The sequence below is a fragment of the Onychomys torridus genome, chromosome 20 (genome assembly GCF_903995425.1).
Source record: "Onychomys torridus chromosome 20, mOncTor1.1, whole genome shotgun sequence".
Classification (NCBI taxonomy): Eukaryota; Metazoa; Chordata; class Mammalia; order Rodentia; family Cricetidae; genus Onychomys; species Onychomys torridus.
In genome coordinates this window covers 7,427,893-7,448,133 of record NC_050462.1, presented here as the reverse complement: position 1 = coordinate 7,448,133, position 20,241 = coordinate 7,427,893, and the positions used below count along the sequence as shown (strand labels likewise).

General features: G+C 45.2%; 1 protein-coding gene across 1 annotated transcript in view; it reads left to right on the top strand.

The window, feature by feature from the left end:
* Positions 1-20,241, top strand: part of Stab2 (stabilin 2) — a 170,214-nt gene that overhangs the window by 32,676 nt on the left and 117,297 nt on the right. The window contains exons 6-15 of the mRNA XM_036170220.1: positions 1,703-1,798; positions 4,475-4,600; positions 4,954-5,150; positions 6,603-6,736; positions 11,556-11,689; positions 13,167-13,249; positions 14,260-14,409; positions 16,293-16,433; positions 16,980-17,036; positions 17,162-17,287. Coding sequence (XP_036026113.1) covers positions 1,703-1,798; positions 4,475-4,600; positions 4,954-5,150; positions 6,603-6,736; positions 11,556-11,689; positions 13,167-13,249; positions 14,260-14,409; positions 16,293-16,433; positions 16,980-17,036; positions 17,162-17,287 — 1,244 coding nt within the window. The remainder of the gene's footprint in view (positions 1-1,702; positions 1,799-4,474; positions 4,601-4,953; positions 5,151-6,602; positions 6,737-11,555; positions 11,690-13,166; positions 13,250-14,259; positions 14,410-16,292; positions 16,434-16,979; positions 17,037-17,161; positions 17,288-20,241) is intronic.

Sequence of the window (20,241 nt, the reverse complement as noted above, 5' to 3'; positions counted from 1 at the left end):
TGCATGGGTGCAGGACACACAGGGTGCATGGGTGTGGGGGACACAGGGTGCATAAGTACAGGATGCACCTGCTACTTACCCCTAGTGTGGTCTTCACAGAGCCTGCCCCCCTCTCACCTCTTCCTAGCCAACTCCCTTTGGTGGATTGGGTAGTCGTGTGTGTCACACTGTGCTATGATTGGTTATTTCCTTCTTCCATTGCACTGTGGACCCTTTGAGGATGGAGACTGGTCGAGCACAGTATTCTGAGCATGGTTGTTTGCTGGCTAATCACGAAAATGGAAGGGAACAAAGCGGATTCATCCTGGACACTTAGAAATCGAGTGTGTAAACCAGTGGATGGGCTGGCACAAACTGGAGACAGTGCAATACAACGCCATTGCCGCAGTCCAGACAAAGCTTGGCAAGGACCTGGATGAGGACCAGTAAGACAGTGAGCAGGATGTCAAGGAAGGAGAGGCAGACGAAGAATACTAAGGGTTTGGTGCAATTTCAGGTGTTTAGAAAACTTTAAACTTAGTAACCCATGAGTTTCTAATGTTTTGTTGTTGTTGTTGTTAAGCAAGTACCTCTTTGTAATTGGGACTCATTTGAGCTTATATGAAATGTACTCACAGCATGAAAAGTGTGTCTGGTAGGCAGAACAATGCCCCCTACCTCACAAAGAGCCATGTCCTACTAACCCTGGAAGCCATGAGCATATTAGGTTACATGACAGGGGGTAGTTAAGGTTGTGGTGGGATCAGGGCTACTAACTAGTCAGTTCGGTATAAAGAGATTGCTCTGATTGCCCAGGTGGGTGCAGCGTGGTGAGGAGGTAACCATAGAGACAGCAGTGTGAGAAGGACTTGGTAGCTCATCTGAAAGTGGAGAAAGGGGTCATAAGCCTGGAAACATGGGATCTTCCCAGAATCTGGAAAGGTGATAGAAGAGATTCCAGAGGAAACGCAACCTTTCTGCAGCTTTGATTTTGATCTGATGCAACGTTTGTACTTCTGTCCTCCAGAACCGTCGAATGGACTTGCACTGTTTCAGGCTCCTCTTTAGGATGGCTTGTCACAGTGGCAACAGAAACCTCACACAGCGTGCTTTGTGGGAGTCTTGGCTTCAGTATGCTGGGGGCTGGCTTGAGAGTAAACTGTAGCAGATGAGCCACCAGCTGGGTGCTGAAGCATTGACCACTCATATCAATGGCCCTTCATTTGCCGTCCATGACCCATCACTAGACGGAGAAGCCATCTATTTTGAGCAGACAACAGGATAGAGTCATTCCGGGCCCTAGTGGGTTCCTTTTCTTTTCTGATCTTTGCACTGCCCTCGTCATTCAAGAAGTAAGATTTGTTTACAGAGATGTCAGCCACCAACAGGGACGGGGTCACAGGGAGCTCTTCTCTTCATAGGAAGACACTAAATCAGTCCTACTGCCAGGCTATCCAAAGGTGAAGCAAACAGCTCAGTAGGGAAGAGAACCCCAGTGCCCACGATGTGCCAGACATAGGCACCATTGTCTGCCTTACACACTGAAAACCCCAACTCAAATAAAAGAAACATGAAGCCAAGATTCAAGCTGGTCTCTCTGGGAGTCTCCCCCACCTCATTGTGCAGAGAGTCTCAGAAGGGCTGTCTGAGGCTGTGACCCCTCCAGGGTCTTTAGGAGCAATCTCTGTGAGATAATGACCCCTCCCACGTTTTCTGCCTGCAGTGTGCAACTGTGCCCATGGTGTGTGCAACAGCGGACTCAACGGTGATGGAACCTGCGAGTGCTTCTCCGCGTACAGGGGCCCCAGGTGTGACAAGCGTAAGTGACTGTGGTTCCTCCCGGCTACAACAGACCAAAGAGATGCAGAGATGTGTTTCTCTTCTCCATTTGTTACTGGGGCTCCACCTGGGGGGAAGGGGAGTGATGGGTTGCCAAATGTTTTGTAAAAGGAGGCCAAAGATTAAGTAAGCACGGTAAAAAAAAAAAAAAAAAAAAAAACAGCTAAAGAGTTAAGAAAGGGGAGAGGTGGGTAGAGCAGTGGGTGGCACAGCCAGAGCTGTGCTATAGGGAGGCTGAGCAGGAGGCAGCGTGAAGGGAGGGGGCACAGAGGGAAGGATTCAGGCTGGGAGACCGAGAGGGGCCATCGCCGTAAGTTAGTCCATAACGGAGACAAAGCATGCTCTGAGTTACAGAAACACATCAACAACCACAGACAACAGAAGAGTCTCCAAAGCTTTGTGACTTACCCAAGGGCACAGGAATGACAAACAGAAATGGGGTTCAAAGCATTGGGTCCCTGGGAAATCATTTCAACAGTCTATTACAGGTTGAAGTCCAGGTTGAAGATGAAGAGTAGGGGTGAGTTAGACAAAGTGGGGCAGTAGAAGATGAGGACGCTGTAGAAGAGTGGCTGGAAACCGCAGAGAACTCTAGGGGACATGGAGTACTCAGGAAGGGCTTAACCTGGAAGGAGGTAGCCATCCCCATGCCTTGTTAGACATGGTCATGATGGCAGCCCACTGGAAAGTCGAGAAATTCCCCAGGCTAGCATTGAACCACAGTCACGTGGCAGTCCTGAGGGACCTGGTGAGTGAGGCTGGTAAGCCAGGATGCAGGGGACAGGTTAACCTAGAGTGTTCAGTGTCTCTGTGGAAAGGACTGTAGGAAAGTGAGCACTGGGTCCAGGCCAAGAATGCAGCATTATGGAGGGACAGTGCACTCTGGGTGTACAGCCTGGGCAGACATCCCACTGAGACCTGTGTAGCAGCAGCAACAGCAAATGCAGCAGGGTCACTGTATCTCTGTGCTGCATCCCAGAGCCGCTCCCGCCTGTTACACTGCCCTGCCAGCGCCCTCTACTGTTAAGACTTAATTCTCTCTAGGCAGGAGAAGCAAGCATCCTTTCACACCCCTACTCAGTCCCAGCTCAGCCATGACAGCAGTTTCCACTAGGTGAATTGGAAACTGAGGTATTTAAAACACAACATCTTGGTCATATTTCACCTGTGGCACTAGGTTCAGTCAACTTATCATCTGGATTTTAGCCTCCTATAAAATAAGAAAGGTTAGAAAAGTTTGGAATTCCTCAGAGGAGAAACTCCTTTTCTTGAAAGCCCGAGCTGTGTATGTACTGTGGAAGGGGTAAGTCCATGAACCAGCCCGTCTCCTCGGCAAAGGAGACCGCCCTGCAAACTGTCCATTCACAGGAGCCCCAGGTGGGCCGGATGACCTCTGTGATCTCAACCAGCCTCCTTCCAACCCCCACCCATCACTGCCCAGTGGACCTATGAACAGATGCCTTCTCAGCATGACAGACCATAAAGCTTCCCAAAGAAGAACACTGTCCAACTCACTTCCAAGTGAAAAATAATTTTTGTCAAATCGAAAGATACACAAAAGACTGGGACAAAAAAAATATTTGTAATCCACATGGCAGGTACACTTTTATTAATGTAAAGACCATGGCTGAGTTTTAAAAATAGACCTAGGAGCAGCTAATGCTCAAAATCAGACATGAGAAGCAGCAAAAACCACAGGGCGAGAAACCCACAAGTAACTGCGCTAACACACATGACACCAGACTGAAGTCAGATGACAACTCTGGAGGGTGATTTTGTTCAGTTTTGATTTCTTGCCCATTCTGTTCCTCAGTTTGCAGATGGATTATGACTGTCCATGGGCAAAGAGGGATGGCGGTGAAGGTGTGGATTCCCACCAGCGAAGGGGGAAATGCTGAGGCCCTACTTGTCGGGATTTACCCTGAAAAGGGAGAGGGCTGGAATGGGTAGATAAAAACACATGAACCAATAAATCCAGGGCATAGCATTTGTAAGAAGAAGCAAGCTGGAAATAGCCTGAATTTTGACCTTGGATGAATAAATTTTGGTACATCCTAAGCTAGTTAAGTTAATGCCAACTTCTATATGAAGTAAACACAAAAAAAACTTCAAGGGTTTAACATTATGGTTCTCAAGCCATTTATTAGAGCATCATCAAAGCCATGAGCTACTTTTGGATTATTTAAATTGATGAGAGAAACATAGGGAGTGGAGATATGCACCTCACCCAGGCCATAAGACCTTCTAGGCTGGGTTAGTTCACAATTCCACAGATAACTGAACATTTTTTCCATGACATGGTATCTTTGCTCAGTTGCCCGTTTAAGTGGTTGTTATGGTTAAAAGTAAGTCCCAGAGCTGGGGCGGCGACTCTGTGGATTAGAGAACTTGCTGTGGAAGCATGAGGACCTGAGTTTAAACACCAGAGCTGGGTGTGGCTTGCACACATAGAACTTCAGCATCGCAGGACCCAAAGACAGGGGGATAGTTGGGGCTTACTGGCTACAAGCCTAACTCCAGCTTCAGTGAGAGACCCTGTTTCAAAGGACTATGACTACTCAGCAAGTTTAAAGCCAGCCTAAGTTACAAGAGGTCCTGTCTCCAAACAAACACACTTATCCTACTAAGGGAGTCCTTCCATCGTCTTCCTGTGCAGCCATCCCTGAGTGTGCTGCCTTGCTCTGCCCAGAAAACTCCAGATGCTCACCTTCCAGCAAAGATGAAACCCAACTCAAATGCAAATGCCTGCCCGGTTACGAAGGTGATGGCCAACACTGCAAGCGTGAGTAGAACCCCACCCTGTGTGTGTTTCTGTGTAGTTCCTTGAGAGATACACAAAGCTCCAGCCGAAAGCTTGGTGGTCTTCAAAGCATGGCAGATTCCCCTTCTGTAGTCAAGCACATGAAGAGACCATGTCAACACAGCATCACAATTACAGTTCCTGATGTTCCTGTGTGAATCTGATTGGTAGAACGGGGTGGTCAAATGGGATGAAAGGATCTATTTCCTCTTAAACACTGCCCAACTGCCTTTGTGCCTGCAGTTCATTTGAGCCACAGTCCCCTGGCATCGCGTTTCTCTCTCCTCCATCTCTGAGAGTGCTAACCATCTCTCATTGTTGCACTGTCTCTCAAGCCGTCAACCCATGTTTAAAAAACATCTGCCACCCTCACGCGAGTTGTTCCTACCTGGGACCAAATCGGCACAGTTGCTCATGCCAAAAAGGCTACGTCGGCGATGGTCAAGTGTGTCTTCCAGTAGACCCCTGCCAAACAAACTTTGGAAACTGCCCTACAAAGTCTACAGTGTGCAAATATGATGGGCCTGGACAGGTGAGCTAAGACACATGGAACTGATATGTCCAGAAGTAGAAACAGGAGCTTTAGGAATACAGACCCTGGGCACCTGTGTCCTTTGGGCCTTCCTGTTCTGGTTCCCCATGCTCAGTTTGATGTTCCTCTCTAGGCAGTCTTCATAGTGTTTGGATCACAGGGCTTCCCTAAGCTATCTATCCTCCAAACTCCACATTCCCAGGCCCCCACCCCAAGTCAAGACTTAGCCATGCGATGTTCTCTCCAAACCTCATCCCATGTGGAGACCAACAAAATACAGACAGAATTCAAAATTAGACTGGATTAGTTTGTCCAAAATCAAATGAATGCAGTCTATGTCCACCTTCAATTCTCTGATCTCAGGAATGTCATTTTAGATTAAGGGAGATCCTAAGAGCCCAAAAGGATGGAAACTTAGCAAAAAGCCAGCAACACTGACAGGTTGTAGGGACTGAGGGTATTGTGGGCAAGACCCTCTGAATTATGTTATGACCTTGAGTGATTAAAAAGTTGCCCTGGACTTTACTGAGGAGAACAGTCGAAAGAGCTCTGTTCCCTGTAAGACTTGTCTATCAAGTACTTAGTGGATGCTAATTGTGGCCTTGACTACACACCATGTCCACGTGGAGAATTGCTACACAAGATGAAGAAAAAGCTCAGTGGGCAACCCAAGCACAGGGTACCCCTGATGGGAATGTTCTCAAATTCTGCAGATAATCTGTTCTCTCTCCCCTCTGAGCATTCTCCATACCAATTTCTGAGCCAGGTTTGCATTAAAAAAAACTCAAAGTACTCAAAGTTCTCTTTCTCAATATACAGGCTTCTATAGGAAAACCCATGTTATGCCATGAATGCCAGAGCTTGGAAATGAGACCTAAGATAAGATTTTGTCTCTTTAAAAATGAGCCCAAAGGCGGACTTTGAGAGCTTAGGGAGCCTCTGTTTTTCACGTAGAAGCAACATATTGCATCACCTCAGGACTTTTAATCCTGTTGTGCATATTTTGAATTGCATCATTTTTTGTTGGGTAAAATGTTACAGCATCCTTCATCTCCATTCTCTTCTTGTAACAGTGAAAAGTTTCTCTAGATATTGTCCAGGTCTTCTCTTCCACTGAAAACCAGTATTCTAGAGGAATAGTACCTCCCATCTGAATGACAATTTCTATTGACCTATAAGCTGTCTAAAGGGATTGATGTGTGGGGTTAAGGTTCAGAAAACAATAAAACTAAAAATCCAAACTTTACAAACAAGGGATATGAGCTTTCTAACAGGAAGGATATACAACCATGATTTCTATTTCTGGAAATTTTGACAAGTGTTTTGTGTAAGCCCCCACTTCAGTCCTGTTTACTGTTAGTGTTTGTGGGAGAATATACATATAGATTAAAGAATAGCAGCTGATGAGACCAGCTGGAGTCCAACTTGTTTTTCTCTCTCCATCTCTAAAAGTCTCACTGCGAGTGTAAAGAGCATTACCGTGATTTTGTACCAGGAGTGGGGTGCAGTATGACCAACGTCTGTGAATCAAACAACCCATGTCATAAGAATGCAAACTGCAGCACCATTGCACCAGGCCAAACCCAGTAAGTCTTCTCCATCTCACTAGATCTGTCCCAGATGGTGAAAGTGGAAACCAGTCAATGTGGTAAGTTCCTTGAAGGAGAGGAAGCATTTCTTAATCAGCCCTATATCCACTCCATCCCAAGTAGTAAGGGGCATAGTTAAGTATTTCCTTAGATCTGTTTAATTTGTGGGTCAGTCAATAGTTATTTCCTTCCTGATGACTGTGAGAATACTCTGAGCATTGACTTAGCCCAATATTTGGGCTTAAGGGAACAGAACCCAAAAAGAAACTGCCATACCTGGGGAAACAAATGGCTGTTGGGATTGCAGTAGTTAGACCACTAACATATACTCCTGTTTCAACATTCCTGGGACAGTGCTTGTGAATGATACAGAATAAGACTGGGAAAAGTGAATAAGCATGAGAGGTTATTTCCTGGAACCAAGTTTTAGAGCAAGTTTACCATGAGGGAAAACATTTGTATGCAAATTCCCAAGGCAGGGGCAACTTTCATTGTGGGAGGGAATGGTGAGGGGAGTTTAAAGACCAAAGATTAAGCTGAGCATGGTGGCAGAAAGAAAGAAAGAAAGAAAGAAAGAAAGAAAGAAAGAAAGAAAGAAAGAAAGAAAGAAAGAAAGAAAGAAAGAAAGAAAGAAAGAAAAAAGGAAGGAAGGAAGGAAGGAAGAAATTTGAGGTTAAATCATGGCTTTGGTACCTCCCCAGTGCACACCCTTGGAAAGGGGCACCACATGCCTGTGTACACAAAAGTGATGTCTACTCCCTAGAGCTGAGGGACAGTGACATGAGGAAATGCTGTTGTACAAACTCCAAGAAGACATGCTGTGTTTTCACCACTAGATGTGGATGGAGGCTTGGGTATCAGGACCCCTGTGCTTACATTACAACTCTGCCACTTAACCTCCATGAACTGGTGGTTCTTAAGCCAGTTGGGAGAACTGTATCTCCTATCAGGACTGTGATGAGGACCATATGAAATTACCTTCGTCTTGCCTTGAGCAGAGCCTTACACACACCAACAAACCACAGCCATGCATTGAAGTACACTGGCCCTCAAGATACACATGAACACATGGGTACACCTCTTCCTCCGAGTCTAGGGAAGTGGAAAGATAAGTAAACCAACACGCTCGTTTTATCTCCCTGATAGAAAGTCTAAGCAGACTACCTAATACGATCTCTCTCTTCATGTTCAGAAAGACAGAAATAGAAAAATGAAAACGGAACAGTGTGAGCTTCAACCAAACCTATGTTAAGGATGTTCGGTTGAACTAACAATGAATTTCAGAACTGTGTATGCCACTTGTCAGCCTTCCTACCTCCTCATCCTCAGGAAAACAAATCATCTTCACCTTAAAGAGGTCAAGATAGAAAGTCTGACTGGACGAGATTGGTAAAAGGAGAAGCTATTGTCCCTTAAGCAATGTACAATAGTTGATCTGGATTAAAGGATTTGTTAAGTTATGTCTCAACACAGCAAGTTTCTGCAGAATCTCAAACCCATACCATTAGTCATAGGAGGTCACCAATCAGGAAGAAGGGGCTCAAATGTAAACTCCACCATTCACCACTAGGGTCATCTTGACGAAGTCTAAACTCTAAACACAATCTCCTTACCTCAGGAGAGAGCAAGAGACCACCTTTTCCCATGAAGAGCTGGCTACATTTGTTCTCTGAACTCTACATTTACTATTGCTAAAAAGAGAAGATGGTGCCATTCTTGTGATGGGCATCACTCCCCATTCTACTTATCAGTAAGGGTAGGAAATGAGGGGCAATAGGGAGAGGAGAGGAGCTTCCATGGATGGAATTCATCTTGGCTGAAAGGAAGCCGAGCCAGACTGAGCCAGGCTGAAAAGACAGCTTGAAAACAGCAGGCTTCACATTCCAACCACACCAAAGTGCAACCGTGGTGAGCATTAGTGATGCTCTGGATCAGCAGTCAGGTCCTTTTTGTTCATTACATCCAGTAGAAAGGGGGCTGGTGAGTGCTCCAAGTCCCTTTCCTAAGAGTGTTAATCCCATTGGGAGGCTCCACCTCGATGACCCAGCATGTTCCCAGCTCCTAACCTATCACTCCCTAAATCCTCCTGTTGAAATCTCCCGAGGGAGAGGAATAAAAGAAATGAAGGAAGCAATTGATCTAAGATCTCTGGAATAACTACACTAACTCAACTTACACAGCATCCAGAGTTACTAATGCCGACATACAACCTAAAATGCAAATGGCTGTGGGTGTTTTTAAAGCCTTAAGACCATGGAAGATATTTATACTCAATTTAAAAAAAAAAAAAAAAAAAAAAAAAAAAAACTCTTCACCAAAGAGGCAATAGGTTCCAATTCTTTTGCACCACAGAAAAACTGAGAATATTCAAGTCAGAAAACAATCCCAAAGGCTTGGACTTTGGTCTGAGGTTTAAAGTAAAAATTAAAACTAGTTATGCCTCCTACATTCCTCAATGCTGAGGCCATTAAGACAGGATTCTCACCACCCATAAAACAGGCCGTTGGCCTCATAAGGACTGGCAGAAAGAAAGATCCTTAGGAGCTGGCAAGAGTTCCACATGGTGTCCTGGCAATTGTCTTCAGATGCAGCCCGTGTGGCTTGTACTGAGACTAAATCTCCATGGTTCACAGAGCTGTAATCCTTAATTAGTGTAGTGTGGTACTTAACAGTCAGATGAAGGGTCAGTACTGCCTGTAGGAGAGGCAGTCAGAGAAAGAACATAACAGCTTTTAAAAGAAAACCAGGGGCTGGAGAGATGGCTCCGTGGTTTAGAGCACCGACTGCTCTTCCAGAGGTCCTGAGTTCAATTCCCAGCAACCATATGTTGGCTCACAACCACTTGTAATGAGATCTGGTGCCCTCTTCTGGCCTGCAGGGACACATGCAGGCAGAATATTGTATACATAATAAATAAATAAATCTTAAAAAAAGAAAAGAAAACAAAAGCAAGTGTGGTGTTGTACAACTGTGTCGAAGAATTTGGGAAGCTGAGCAGGAGGGTTGAGAATTGGAGGCTAGCCTGGACTACATAGTGAGATCCTATTTAAAACATGTACCAGTTTAGCGCTTCTGGGGCTTATGGTGGGCCCAATTCTTGTATATATTCTGTAAGGAAAGGGAGTCAGGTGGGTTGGGACATGTGGTAACAGGTTTCTCTTTGGAGGAAATCACTTTGAGTTTCAGTGAAGGGTAGATTGGAGAACAGAACAAGAAATGCAGAATGTCCAGTTAAAAGGCCTCGGCTGCAGTCCAGGCAATGGGGTTCTGAAACGTTTGTCCCACTGAAACGTTTGTCCCATGGACTTGAAGATAGATCTGTTTCCCAAGAGCACAGATGGGTTTGTGAGAGTGTAGCTGTTCCCTGGGATACAGCCCCAAACGTATCACCTCTGTGCTTGGTGGGAGCCTAGCAGGACCTCTGCAGCTCCCTTAGCTCTACTCTCTGGAAAGTTCTTCCCCTTCCTCCCCCTTGGTCCCTCATTTGTTTCCCATCCTAGTCAATCTCACCTTCCTGCATACTATCTCAGTTTCAGCTGTGAAGTCTTCTGAAAAGTGGCAGGCGGCTGCCAGTGCCTCCTGACTCAGAGCCAAGTGCTACATTTTCAGGAATGTCCCAGACTTCTTGACACCATGTTAGTGGTCTGAAATTAGCTGAGGTCACTGATAAACCACTGAGATTGCCAAATGCTGTCAGGCAATGCTTTCCCGCCTGCTCCTTGAGAGCCAGTTAGACATTGGCCAGCATGCCACAGCTAACACATCTTCACCTCCTTTTCTTATGAGACTACACTATTGCATTAAATTTCTATGGTTTCTCTGGCTCCTCAAATATATATATATATATATATATATATATATATATATATATATATATATATATATATTTGACTTAATTCCTACTTAGTGGGTGAGTGGGTGACAATTGATTAGGAATGTCTTAAAGACCTGGCCCTGTTCTACATTCTGGAGTGACCACAGTGACCAAAGACACCCAAAGCCTTTGCTCTCACAGAGAGGGAAGTAGATATTTTTCACATAACTGGACTGACCAGAGGCTCCACAGCACAGTGAGAGGACGTGCAAGAAGAACTGACCCAGAGTGGGGGCGAGCTCCGGGGCACCGTGCTGGGAGAGTCACAGCACCAGGAGCTGGAGACAGTGGCATCTGCAGTCAGGAAGCAGAGAGGACACTTGTGATCGGGAAGCAGAGTGATGAGTGCTTGTGCCTAGTCCTTCCCCCTTTTGTTCAGTCCAGGATCCCAGTCCAGTGAGTGGTGCCACCCACAATTAAAGTGGGTTTACCCTCCTCCATGAACCTAATCCAGATAATCTCACTAAGGCATGTCCATAGATTTCCTCCAAGGTGGCTCTACAGCCGACCAAGTTGTCAGTCAATTTTAACCCTCCTGGGTAGCTTGTTGTGTATGGAGGTCCTTGAGTCTACATTTGTAGCTAACATCACAAGTGATTCTTATGTGGATGGTGTCTGGACTGCACTGGAAATTACTTCTACTGAGAACATACAGAGCTATCTGGTGTTTATAAGTGTGCTTGTGCGTGTGTGTGTGTGCGTGTGTGTGTGTGTGTGTGTGTGTGTGTATGTGTGTGTGTGTGTGTTATATTCTCTAAACCCCTGCTGGAAAGACAAACCAGGTTCTGCACTGACGGCTAAGTCTGGGCCTCTCTTGGCCTCCAGTCCTGTCCATCATATGGTTCTCCTCGCCTGGGAAGCCTGGGAAATGAAGCATTGGGCTGTGTACTCTCAGCTCGATGGCCCCAAGGCCCTGAGAATGTGGTTCTGCCCTCTCTCCAGATGCACTTGCCAGAAAGGTTACATGGGCGACGGCCTGACCTGCTATGGAAGCATCATGGAGAGACTCAGAGAATTAAACACTGAACCCAGAGGAGTGTGGCAAGGAAGGCTGACCTCTTTCATCTCGATCCTGGGTATGTTGAGTTCCTCCTCAAGGGCAGCCCTCTCTCTGCAAGGCACCAGCAGGCAGAAGGGACAGACAAAGCTGGTGCATTGGGGCTCACCCTTATAGGGAAAGGCCATGCAGGGGATGAGGAAGAGTAGAGATGGCTGTTTCCAAGGAGACAGCTGTTTGCCAGGCAGAGACTGAGGCCAGGGTCATGACATCACCACAGATTAACAGACTAGCAGCAAGAGCAAGAGGGACAGCCACTGATGTAAGAGATTGTCCCTTTTTCCCTAAACTTCCTGTGTTTCTCAAGGATGAATAAACGTTGGCAGAGAACACAGAGGATAGAGTCACTAAAGCTCCATGGTCGTATCCAAGTTCAGTGGGGAAGGTGTCATTTGAATTTTGGACAAATCTTGCTTGTGTTCACCCTTAGCTGAAGGCTACTAATTAACCCGTAGTGGCAACAGATATTCTTGGAGCCCTGGGCATGATAGCATGCTCATGCATCCACAAATGCCTTCCACAAACTATTACCCCATCCTCTGAAGGACAGAACATCACAGCTCATCAGAGCACTGGGTAAGACCTCAGCCAAGCACGGATTTGGCCAATCAGCAAAAATATAGAACACAGACCTGACCAAACAAACCTTAAAATGGCAGCATTGATGTGAGAACTGGCTGAGGGTGCTAAAACAGTTTCCAAGAAAGGACACAGTAAAGAAGTCACTGTCCTTGCAGGCCAATGCTGTGTTCTCTGAATAGTTTTTACTGTCGCTCCTGTGTGGTGTTCCACTCTTGGCAAGGCCTCCTAGGGAGAATCAGGCACTAAAGACGTGGCTTGGGCTTGAGAAGAACCTTGCAACAATTTTAACCTTCGGCTAAGAACTCCCAGGACACTACCTGAAAACAGGAAGTGCAGAGTGTCCTTTGAAAAATAGATGCCACACACAAACATTTGCCAGGCAGAGCTCGGTTTACCTTTCACCTCCAGGCATCTTGCTCCTATGTGGGAGCACAGAGCCTGGTGTAATCTCCCAGCATCTCCTGGGTGATGGAAACCCGCTAACTATGTAACCTGCAAGGCTCAGAGCAGAATGCAAAAGCAAGGTCCTTTGTTCAAATATTCTGCTTTTCAAGAGGGTGCCCATGGAACAGTAGGTCTATGGTGGGCTTCTCTGAGCTGCCCTTGAGGGGACCAAGGACTGCATGTGGAGACCAGCAGCTCAGCCAGCCATGGTCAGTGTCCAAAGACCTTGTCACACCCTGCCCTTTCATGGCAGAGCATCTAGAAGCCACAGCTAAGTCTTAGAGAGTTTCAGGAATATGTAAGGCCAGCACATCACAGCACTGTCTGCTCTTAGAGAGTCTCAGTTTACCAACAACACCACAGAGCAACGAGAACAGACCAGCCCGACACAAGACCCACCGAACACTTTCACTTCCGTGCACCTCTGACCCACATGACATTTTCTTTCACTGTGTGTTTGGACTCTTAAGACAGAACCTATGCCTGGCCACTGAGCAACCTAGGACCCTTCACTGTGCTCCTGCCCTCAGACACGGCGCTAAAAGGATTCGACGTGAGTATATAAATAAAACAACCCCATCCAAGGGGCCATTATAAATGCCTGAGCAGTCAGTGTCTTATTTAAAGTGAGAAACCTCTATTACACTCAAGATAAGGATGCTGGGTGTCTTAGTTATTGTTCTATTGCTGTGTAGAGACTCCATGACCAAGGCAGCTTACAGAAGAAAGCATCTAACTGGGGGCTTGCTTACAGTTTTAGAGGGTGACTCCATGATTATCATGGAGGGGGCCATGGTGACAGAGAGGCATGGTGATGGAGCAGTAGCTAGGGGCTTGCATCCTGACCCATAGGCAGCAGGCGGGGGGGGGGGGGGGACTGGGCCTGGCATAAGCCTTGAAACCTCCTGTGTCTCTTCTGCTGTGCCAAAAGGACAATGTCACAAGCATTCATCCTAGGCACTTTGGGTGGGAGGGATCCTCCTCTTTAATATATGATGTTTTTATAGAATTCATTTTAAAAGTATCTGTTGATTGTTGGCTATGGAGTAATAACAAAAATGCAGATTTGGTCCCGTAAGTTTGCTATTCAAAAGCATCACCATTCCATTCTACCTGCTTTTTCTTTTTGGCGGTCTGCTCTTTAACTGTGTTAAGTAAGTGCACCTTTTAAAAGCCTGGGGTGGTACACACTCCGGCACTCAGGTTACCTTCTCTTTTCATTAAAAAAAACAACAACAACAACCTTGAGAGCTTTCCTTCTGGTCCCCCTCCTAGATCCTTTGGCCTGGTACCCTCTTTCTCCCCCTTGTGGCCATTGCTCTGCTCTAGGTACCATGTCAGTGCCAGGGCGGCATCCCCCGGTGTCTGCCAGTGCACTGGCCATCAACTCTGACTCTGATTTCCACCCCCTTCAAGGCCGGGGCTCATCTGAAGCATCATCTCTGTCTGCCAGAGACCCATAGGGCACTCCAGCCTCGGTGTCTTTGATGATGAATGAGGCGTGGAATGGATTATAACACCCATTTCCTTCCAACATCATCCCAGCTGGCTCTCTTTTCTTAGGTAAAGGAGCTTTTGATGGGCAGCGAGGTTGCTCGGTACTTTGTGAAGCTCCACATCATTGCTGGGCAGATGAGCACAGAGCAGATGAACAACACAGACATCTTCTATACATTGACTGGAAAGTCAGGGGAAATCTTCAACAAGGATGAGGTCAGAATTTCTCTGAATTTCACTGCCATGACACACCAGAGCAACAAGGGGGCCAGAGGAGTCTGTAAAATTGTTACAAAAAAAGGGGGACTATAGTGTTTGACTTGGGTCTGGCTTGAGTTAGCTTTCAAGGCAACCATCATTCAGCTGCCACTGTTAATCCCACAGATGTGAGGAGAAAGACTACTGACCCATTATCATGGCCAAATTATTAAAGCAAGCAATTAATCAAAGCAAGCTTTTTATTTTTCGTGTACATGGGCTATCTCTCCCTAAAGGTGAGGTTCAGGAGATCAGTATTGGGCATGGGTGAGATAAGGGTTTTTATAGTTCTGGAGTAGGGGTGGGTTCCAAATGGGGGATTTAGCAAGAAAATAGGCAGGATTACAGAAGTAGAACATAAGCATAACAAGTTGGTCATAACAACCTCCTGAAACAAAGACATGGTTGCAAAGTGGTCATAACAAGGTGGTCATAACAAGGTAGTCATAACAACAGGTGGTCATAACAACCCTTTGAAACTAAGACATGGTTTCTGTTTCCTGGAACAGGCAGTACAGAACCATTTGTAGTTAAGGTTATAGGTGGGGCATAGCCCAATCCTAGAGAAATCAATTTAACCAAAAATAGGAATGAACCTACTTTGTCTTTACTATAAGATGTCTTTCAAGCCTAAGAGGGAAGCAGGCTGGTTTACCACCAACATGAAGTTCATGGTGTTGTGAGCCTGCTTCCTGGAAGCCCTGGCCCCAAACCACCAGCATTCCTCTTAGGGAAGGAAATGAATGGAGTGTGTCTGGTTAGGGTTGCTGGTGTTGATCCATTGTCTTCGTTCATTCTGCTTGTTTTCTATTTTTAATAAAACTACCTCACTTCCCCTCACAAATTGTTTGTGTTACTACTAAGCCCATGATTAACAGGTGTGTGTGCTATGTCCTAGGCTGTTGTATTTCACCTAGTATCAATAGTTGTCAGACTGTTGAGTGTTCTTTCCATGCTAAGTAGAGGTGTAAATCTTTATTTGTATTATGTAAAATAACTCTGGAAAGAGAGTGTTGAGGATCCTTATTTTCCTATGGGACAGTGGAGAGGTCACACAGAAAATATCTGAGCCAGAATTCAAATGTAAATCTAACTGACACCAACTGCTACGCTATGTGTGAGAGAATGTATGATGTGAGAACAGGATAGAGTGTGTATATGACATGGGTCATGCATATATTCTTGTATTCATTCATTGATATTTATTGTCTGTAATTCTTAAGAGTCACATAAGAGGAACAAGCAATTAGCTCCAGTTACTCATTCAGCAAATGCATGCATTGTGCACCTTCTTTGTGTAATATATTCAAGCAATAGTTCTCAACCTTCCTAATGCTGCAACCTTTAAATATAGTTCCTCATGTTGTGGCTACCCCAACCATAAAATTATTTTGCTGCTACCTCATAACTGTAATTTTGCTATTGTTGTGAATTGTAGTACATATCTGATATATAGAATATCTGATATGTGACCCCTATGAAAGGGTTGTTTGACTCCCAAAGGGGTCACAAACCACAGGTTGAAAACCACTGTATTAAATCGAGAGATGCAATACAATCAATTGGATTGTTGCACCCTAGTGGAACTTGCAGCTAATAGGAGGAAAGCCTACACTGACTTGCCCAAAGTTTTGCATGTGAAACTCATCAGTGATGTCATACACTATCTCATTGGAACTTAATGGAAACAATGAATGGTGGGTCAGGCAGACATCTTCATCCTCATGTAAGATCATGTGATTTATTCAAAGTCTCACAGCCACAAACCTCGGACTTCTAATTGTTTTCTTTCCAGAATGCCATATTAATTTTATTTACTTTTTCTTTCTTTGATATTTTAGGACAATCAACTAAAGCTCCAACTTCATGGAGGCAAAAAAGTTAAAATAATCCAAGGGAACATCATAGCTTCAAATGGGCTTATACACATCCTCGACAGAGCCATGGACAAGACAGAGGCCACACTTAAGAGCAACCCTGAGGTGAGACAAGTAAAGCATCGGTGAAGTCAGCCCATGCCCACCTTCTTTTCTGCCTGTAAACCCACATCCAAGAAGAAAGTGTTTGCCAGCACTTAGCCTTCAAGGATGGTCTCAAGCTAAGAAAAGACAGGATGACTTGTCAATTTTCAGTAGACTTCTTAGTGTTTCTGCAGAGAGAAAGGAAGCCATGCTGGGAGTGTTTTCATGACACTTTTTCCTAACCTCACTTATGGCCATATGGGACAACTCAGCCTGGTGCTCTGTGTCATGCAAGTTCACACCTGTGCTCCAAGAAGAGCAGTCAGAGTCGTAATGAATTTCTTCTTCCTGACCTGCATGCTGTGGCCAGAGACTGCAGTAGAATGCACAGATTTGGATGACTGGTCAAATCAAAGTAGTTGCATAATGCATAGCATTATATAAAGTCCTTTATACATGCCCACACTTTCACACTAACTCTGCCATGTCTCTTAATGTTAACGTTCATATTCCCCAAATCATTTTACCATTTTCTTACTGACTTTTCAGCAAAATCTCTCTTTTCAGCAAACCATAATGAAAATGCTACAACCAAGATACAGCAAGTTCAGATCTTTGTTAGAGGTATGCCATTTCATACATTTCAGAAAAACACTGGTTAAGTCCTTTATAAAAATCAGCAGAAATGCCAGCTTTACATATTTTCTGGCCACTGAATGAAAATAAAAAATTTGATTTCTCAAATACAGGCAACCAATGTCGGACAGGCCCTAGACGAAGGTGGTGTTGATGGCCCATTCACCATTTTCGTTCCAAGTAACAAAGCATTGGATAACATGAAGGCGGGCACCATGGATTACCTCCTTTCTCCAGAGGTAGAGTATCCACTTCCTGATGCACCTCACTCTGTCCATGCTGACATTCTCTGGACTAAAAATAAGTAAATAAACAAACAAGCAAATGTTTTCAGTTCCTTACAACACTAAAGTCACCCAGAGAATTAAACTTCAGTTGGCCATTTAGGGCCAGGCCTGGACTAAACTTTCAAAGAACCAGTCGTCGCTGTTAGATGCTCCAGCCTCTCCTTTTCTTTTGATCTCCCTTTTCTCTGCAGTGACCCTTCCCTTGTCTACCTCAGTTCTTCAGCGCAGCCATTGTCCCCCTTAAGAGATTGTAGTTTCCTTTATATCAAGATCAAGGTTTAAATGATTGAAATCATCCCTCAGGCCTAACAAACAAAATCTGAAGAGATAAAGAGCTGGCTATGGAATTTTTTCACTAAAATGACAAACAAATGGGGCAGTCTGATGGTTCTAGATTTGTTCTGTGGCTTTCCAGAAACCACACTGTCATTTCAGCAATGGGGCAAGGCTACCAAGGATGGGTACTGATGACACAGAACACAAGAAGTGGGAACTGCCCAGTTCTTTAAAAGCAGTGATTCCCAGACTCCACTGTGGTCAGGAATCACCTGTGAAGCTTATCAAGCAAGCGAGTTCTAGGGCCTGGTCCCAAGCATTGTGACTAGTGGCAGTACAGTGAGATTGATGGGCAGACCTGCGGAACAAAACGGAACACACATCCACTCTGACACAGGCAGCCTCAACCAGGCAGCTGTGGCAACCCTAAATCCTGTTTCCTTTTTGGTTTATAGATTTGTGGATGTAGTCCTTGCTACAATACCTTCGGGTACCAACAAGGACATCTTGCAATCTAAAAATGCTAAAGGGGAGAAGACACACACACACACACACACACACACACACACACACACACACACTGATCATGCAAAGGACTAAAATTCACATCCTAGTACCAACAGAAAGACAGCTCCCCTTCTCCATTTCATTCAATCCAGGACCCAAAGCCCAAGGAGTAGTCCCATTCACAATTAAGATGAGGCTTCTCACATTAGTTAACCAGTCAAGACAATCCTCCACAGGCATTCCCCAGTGATTCTAGATTCGGTCACACTGACAATCAACACGAATCACAGGAAGTGAGAGTGCTCCTAAGAGAGGGCAAGAGGTTGTGAAAGCCCCTGGACAGCTCACATGAAGCACATTCCATCAATATGCTGGGTGGCACCAATGACCCTTCACAGACAAGGCTACAGCACACAGTGACCCTCTGGTTGATTCCTATGTTCCTTCTACTCTTTTCTGCCTTATGTCATGGACCCAACACTAACTCGACTTTAGAAGGGGAGTCTCCCATTGATAGATTCTTTCCAATAGAAGCAAAGCTATAGAAGAGATTCATCCCAATCCCTTTATTTTTTAGGAAAACCAAGCCTTAACAGATAAGTGACTCATTCAAGGTCACACAGAAGCTAAACTGATATGCTACCCAGGCTTCTAAACTCAAGCTAAGTGCTCTTCTTAGCACACCTTCTTTATTTTTATTTATTAGCACAAATGCTTGGAAAGTGACTATTATGTCCCCATTCTGTTCTGTCTGAGCACAAAGTGATAATAGCTCAATATGGACATACATGGTCCCGTCATTCAGAAACTGACTGCCTAGTCTGGTTGGACATGTCTCAGCAATGTTCTCTCTGTATCATCTTCTCTGGTGTCATGCACTGAAGCCTGTAGCACTACTTCTATCTCCTACAAGTCTCAATTTCTTGGAACAATGGAGTAGCTGAGACCCAGAGGCTGATTTTTTCAAGGTTCCATGGTGACCCACCCAAAAGGCCACAAAGCATTTCTTACAGAGCTGGTAGCTGGCAGCAAACTCAGCATTCTTTCTGTAGCACAGCTCCATGCATCATACTACCAGCTTGTTGCTATGGCAACTTAATCATTCATCATCCTCACCGGATGTTTTTGAAAATGAACAGAGCAGCCAGATAATAGGTGTAAGATAGAAGTGGATCAGACAAACTGAGATATGTGGTCATTACTTACAGATCATGATCATAGTCAAATGCCAAGAGGCTTCTGAATGAGGGAGTGGGGTGGGAGGGAGAACCTCGAGTTCAGCCTGAGCCTTGATGGTGGGAGAACATGTCCCCAAAAAGGACAACCTTCTGGTAGTTGTTAGGCTCTTGGTCTGTGATCTTCGCCTGCCCAAGCTGTGCTACAGACCCAGGAGAACTTGAGGACTGGGAAGCTTCTGATGACCAGCTGAGTCAGTGCAGGGGAAGATACCACTGCCACTGCCTTCTGCCGCAGGGAGTGTGAACCTGTGCTCCTCCATTCTGCAGATTCGGGCACCTGCCTGCAGTTCTCCCTGAGCGTGCCTGGACCCTAGCTGTGGTAGCAGCAGGGTTGTGCTGCCATGGTTTGGTTTGATTGGTTGACTTCTTCCATTGTTGGTCCAGTGTTTTGATGCAAGAGGAAATCTTGGCAGTGTCTTAGAAGAAGGGTGACTTCTTTTGAGAGTATGAGTGATAAAGGTTCTTACAACTGAACACCCCTAAAATATCAGTATGTAGCCTGATAAGCCAACGTGATTTATGGAGCAAATGAAAACCATAAATAGAGGGATGTTATAAAAATTCCAAAATGTAACCTAAGACATGAAGTGGAATGAATGAGCAGAGTGGCTGAAAGTGTGGTTCCTATCCTGAGGAAGCTGTGTGACTTGGGTGTGTTTTGAGCCTCAGTGTTAGCATACATAAAATGGGTTAATGGTAAGCTCTACTCCCAGGGATGTTGCGGTTACATGAAATGTGTGTGCTATGTTCTTGGAACAGCCAAGAGATTTGATGAATGTCAGCCATTTGAACATGGAATTTTTCTTATCTTCAGTTTCCTAGTAAAGAGGTTAGGTTATTGTCTTTTATGATTAATATCCAAAGTCATTCATGTGAAGGGCCCTC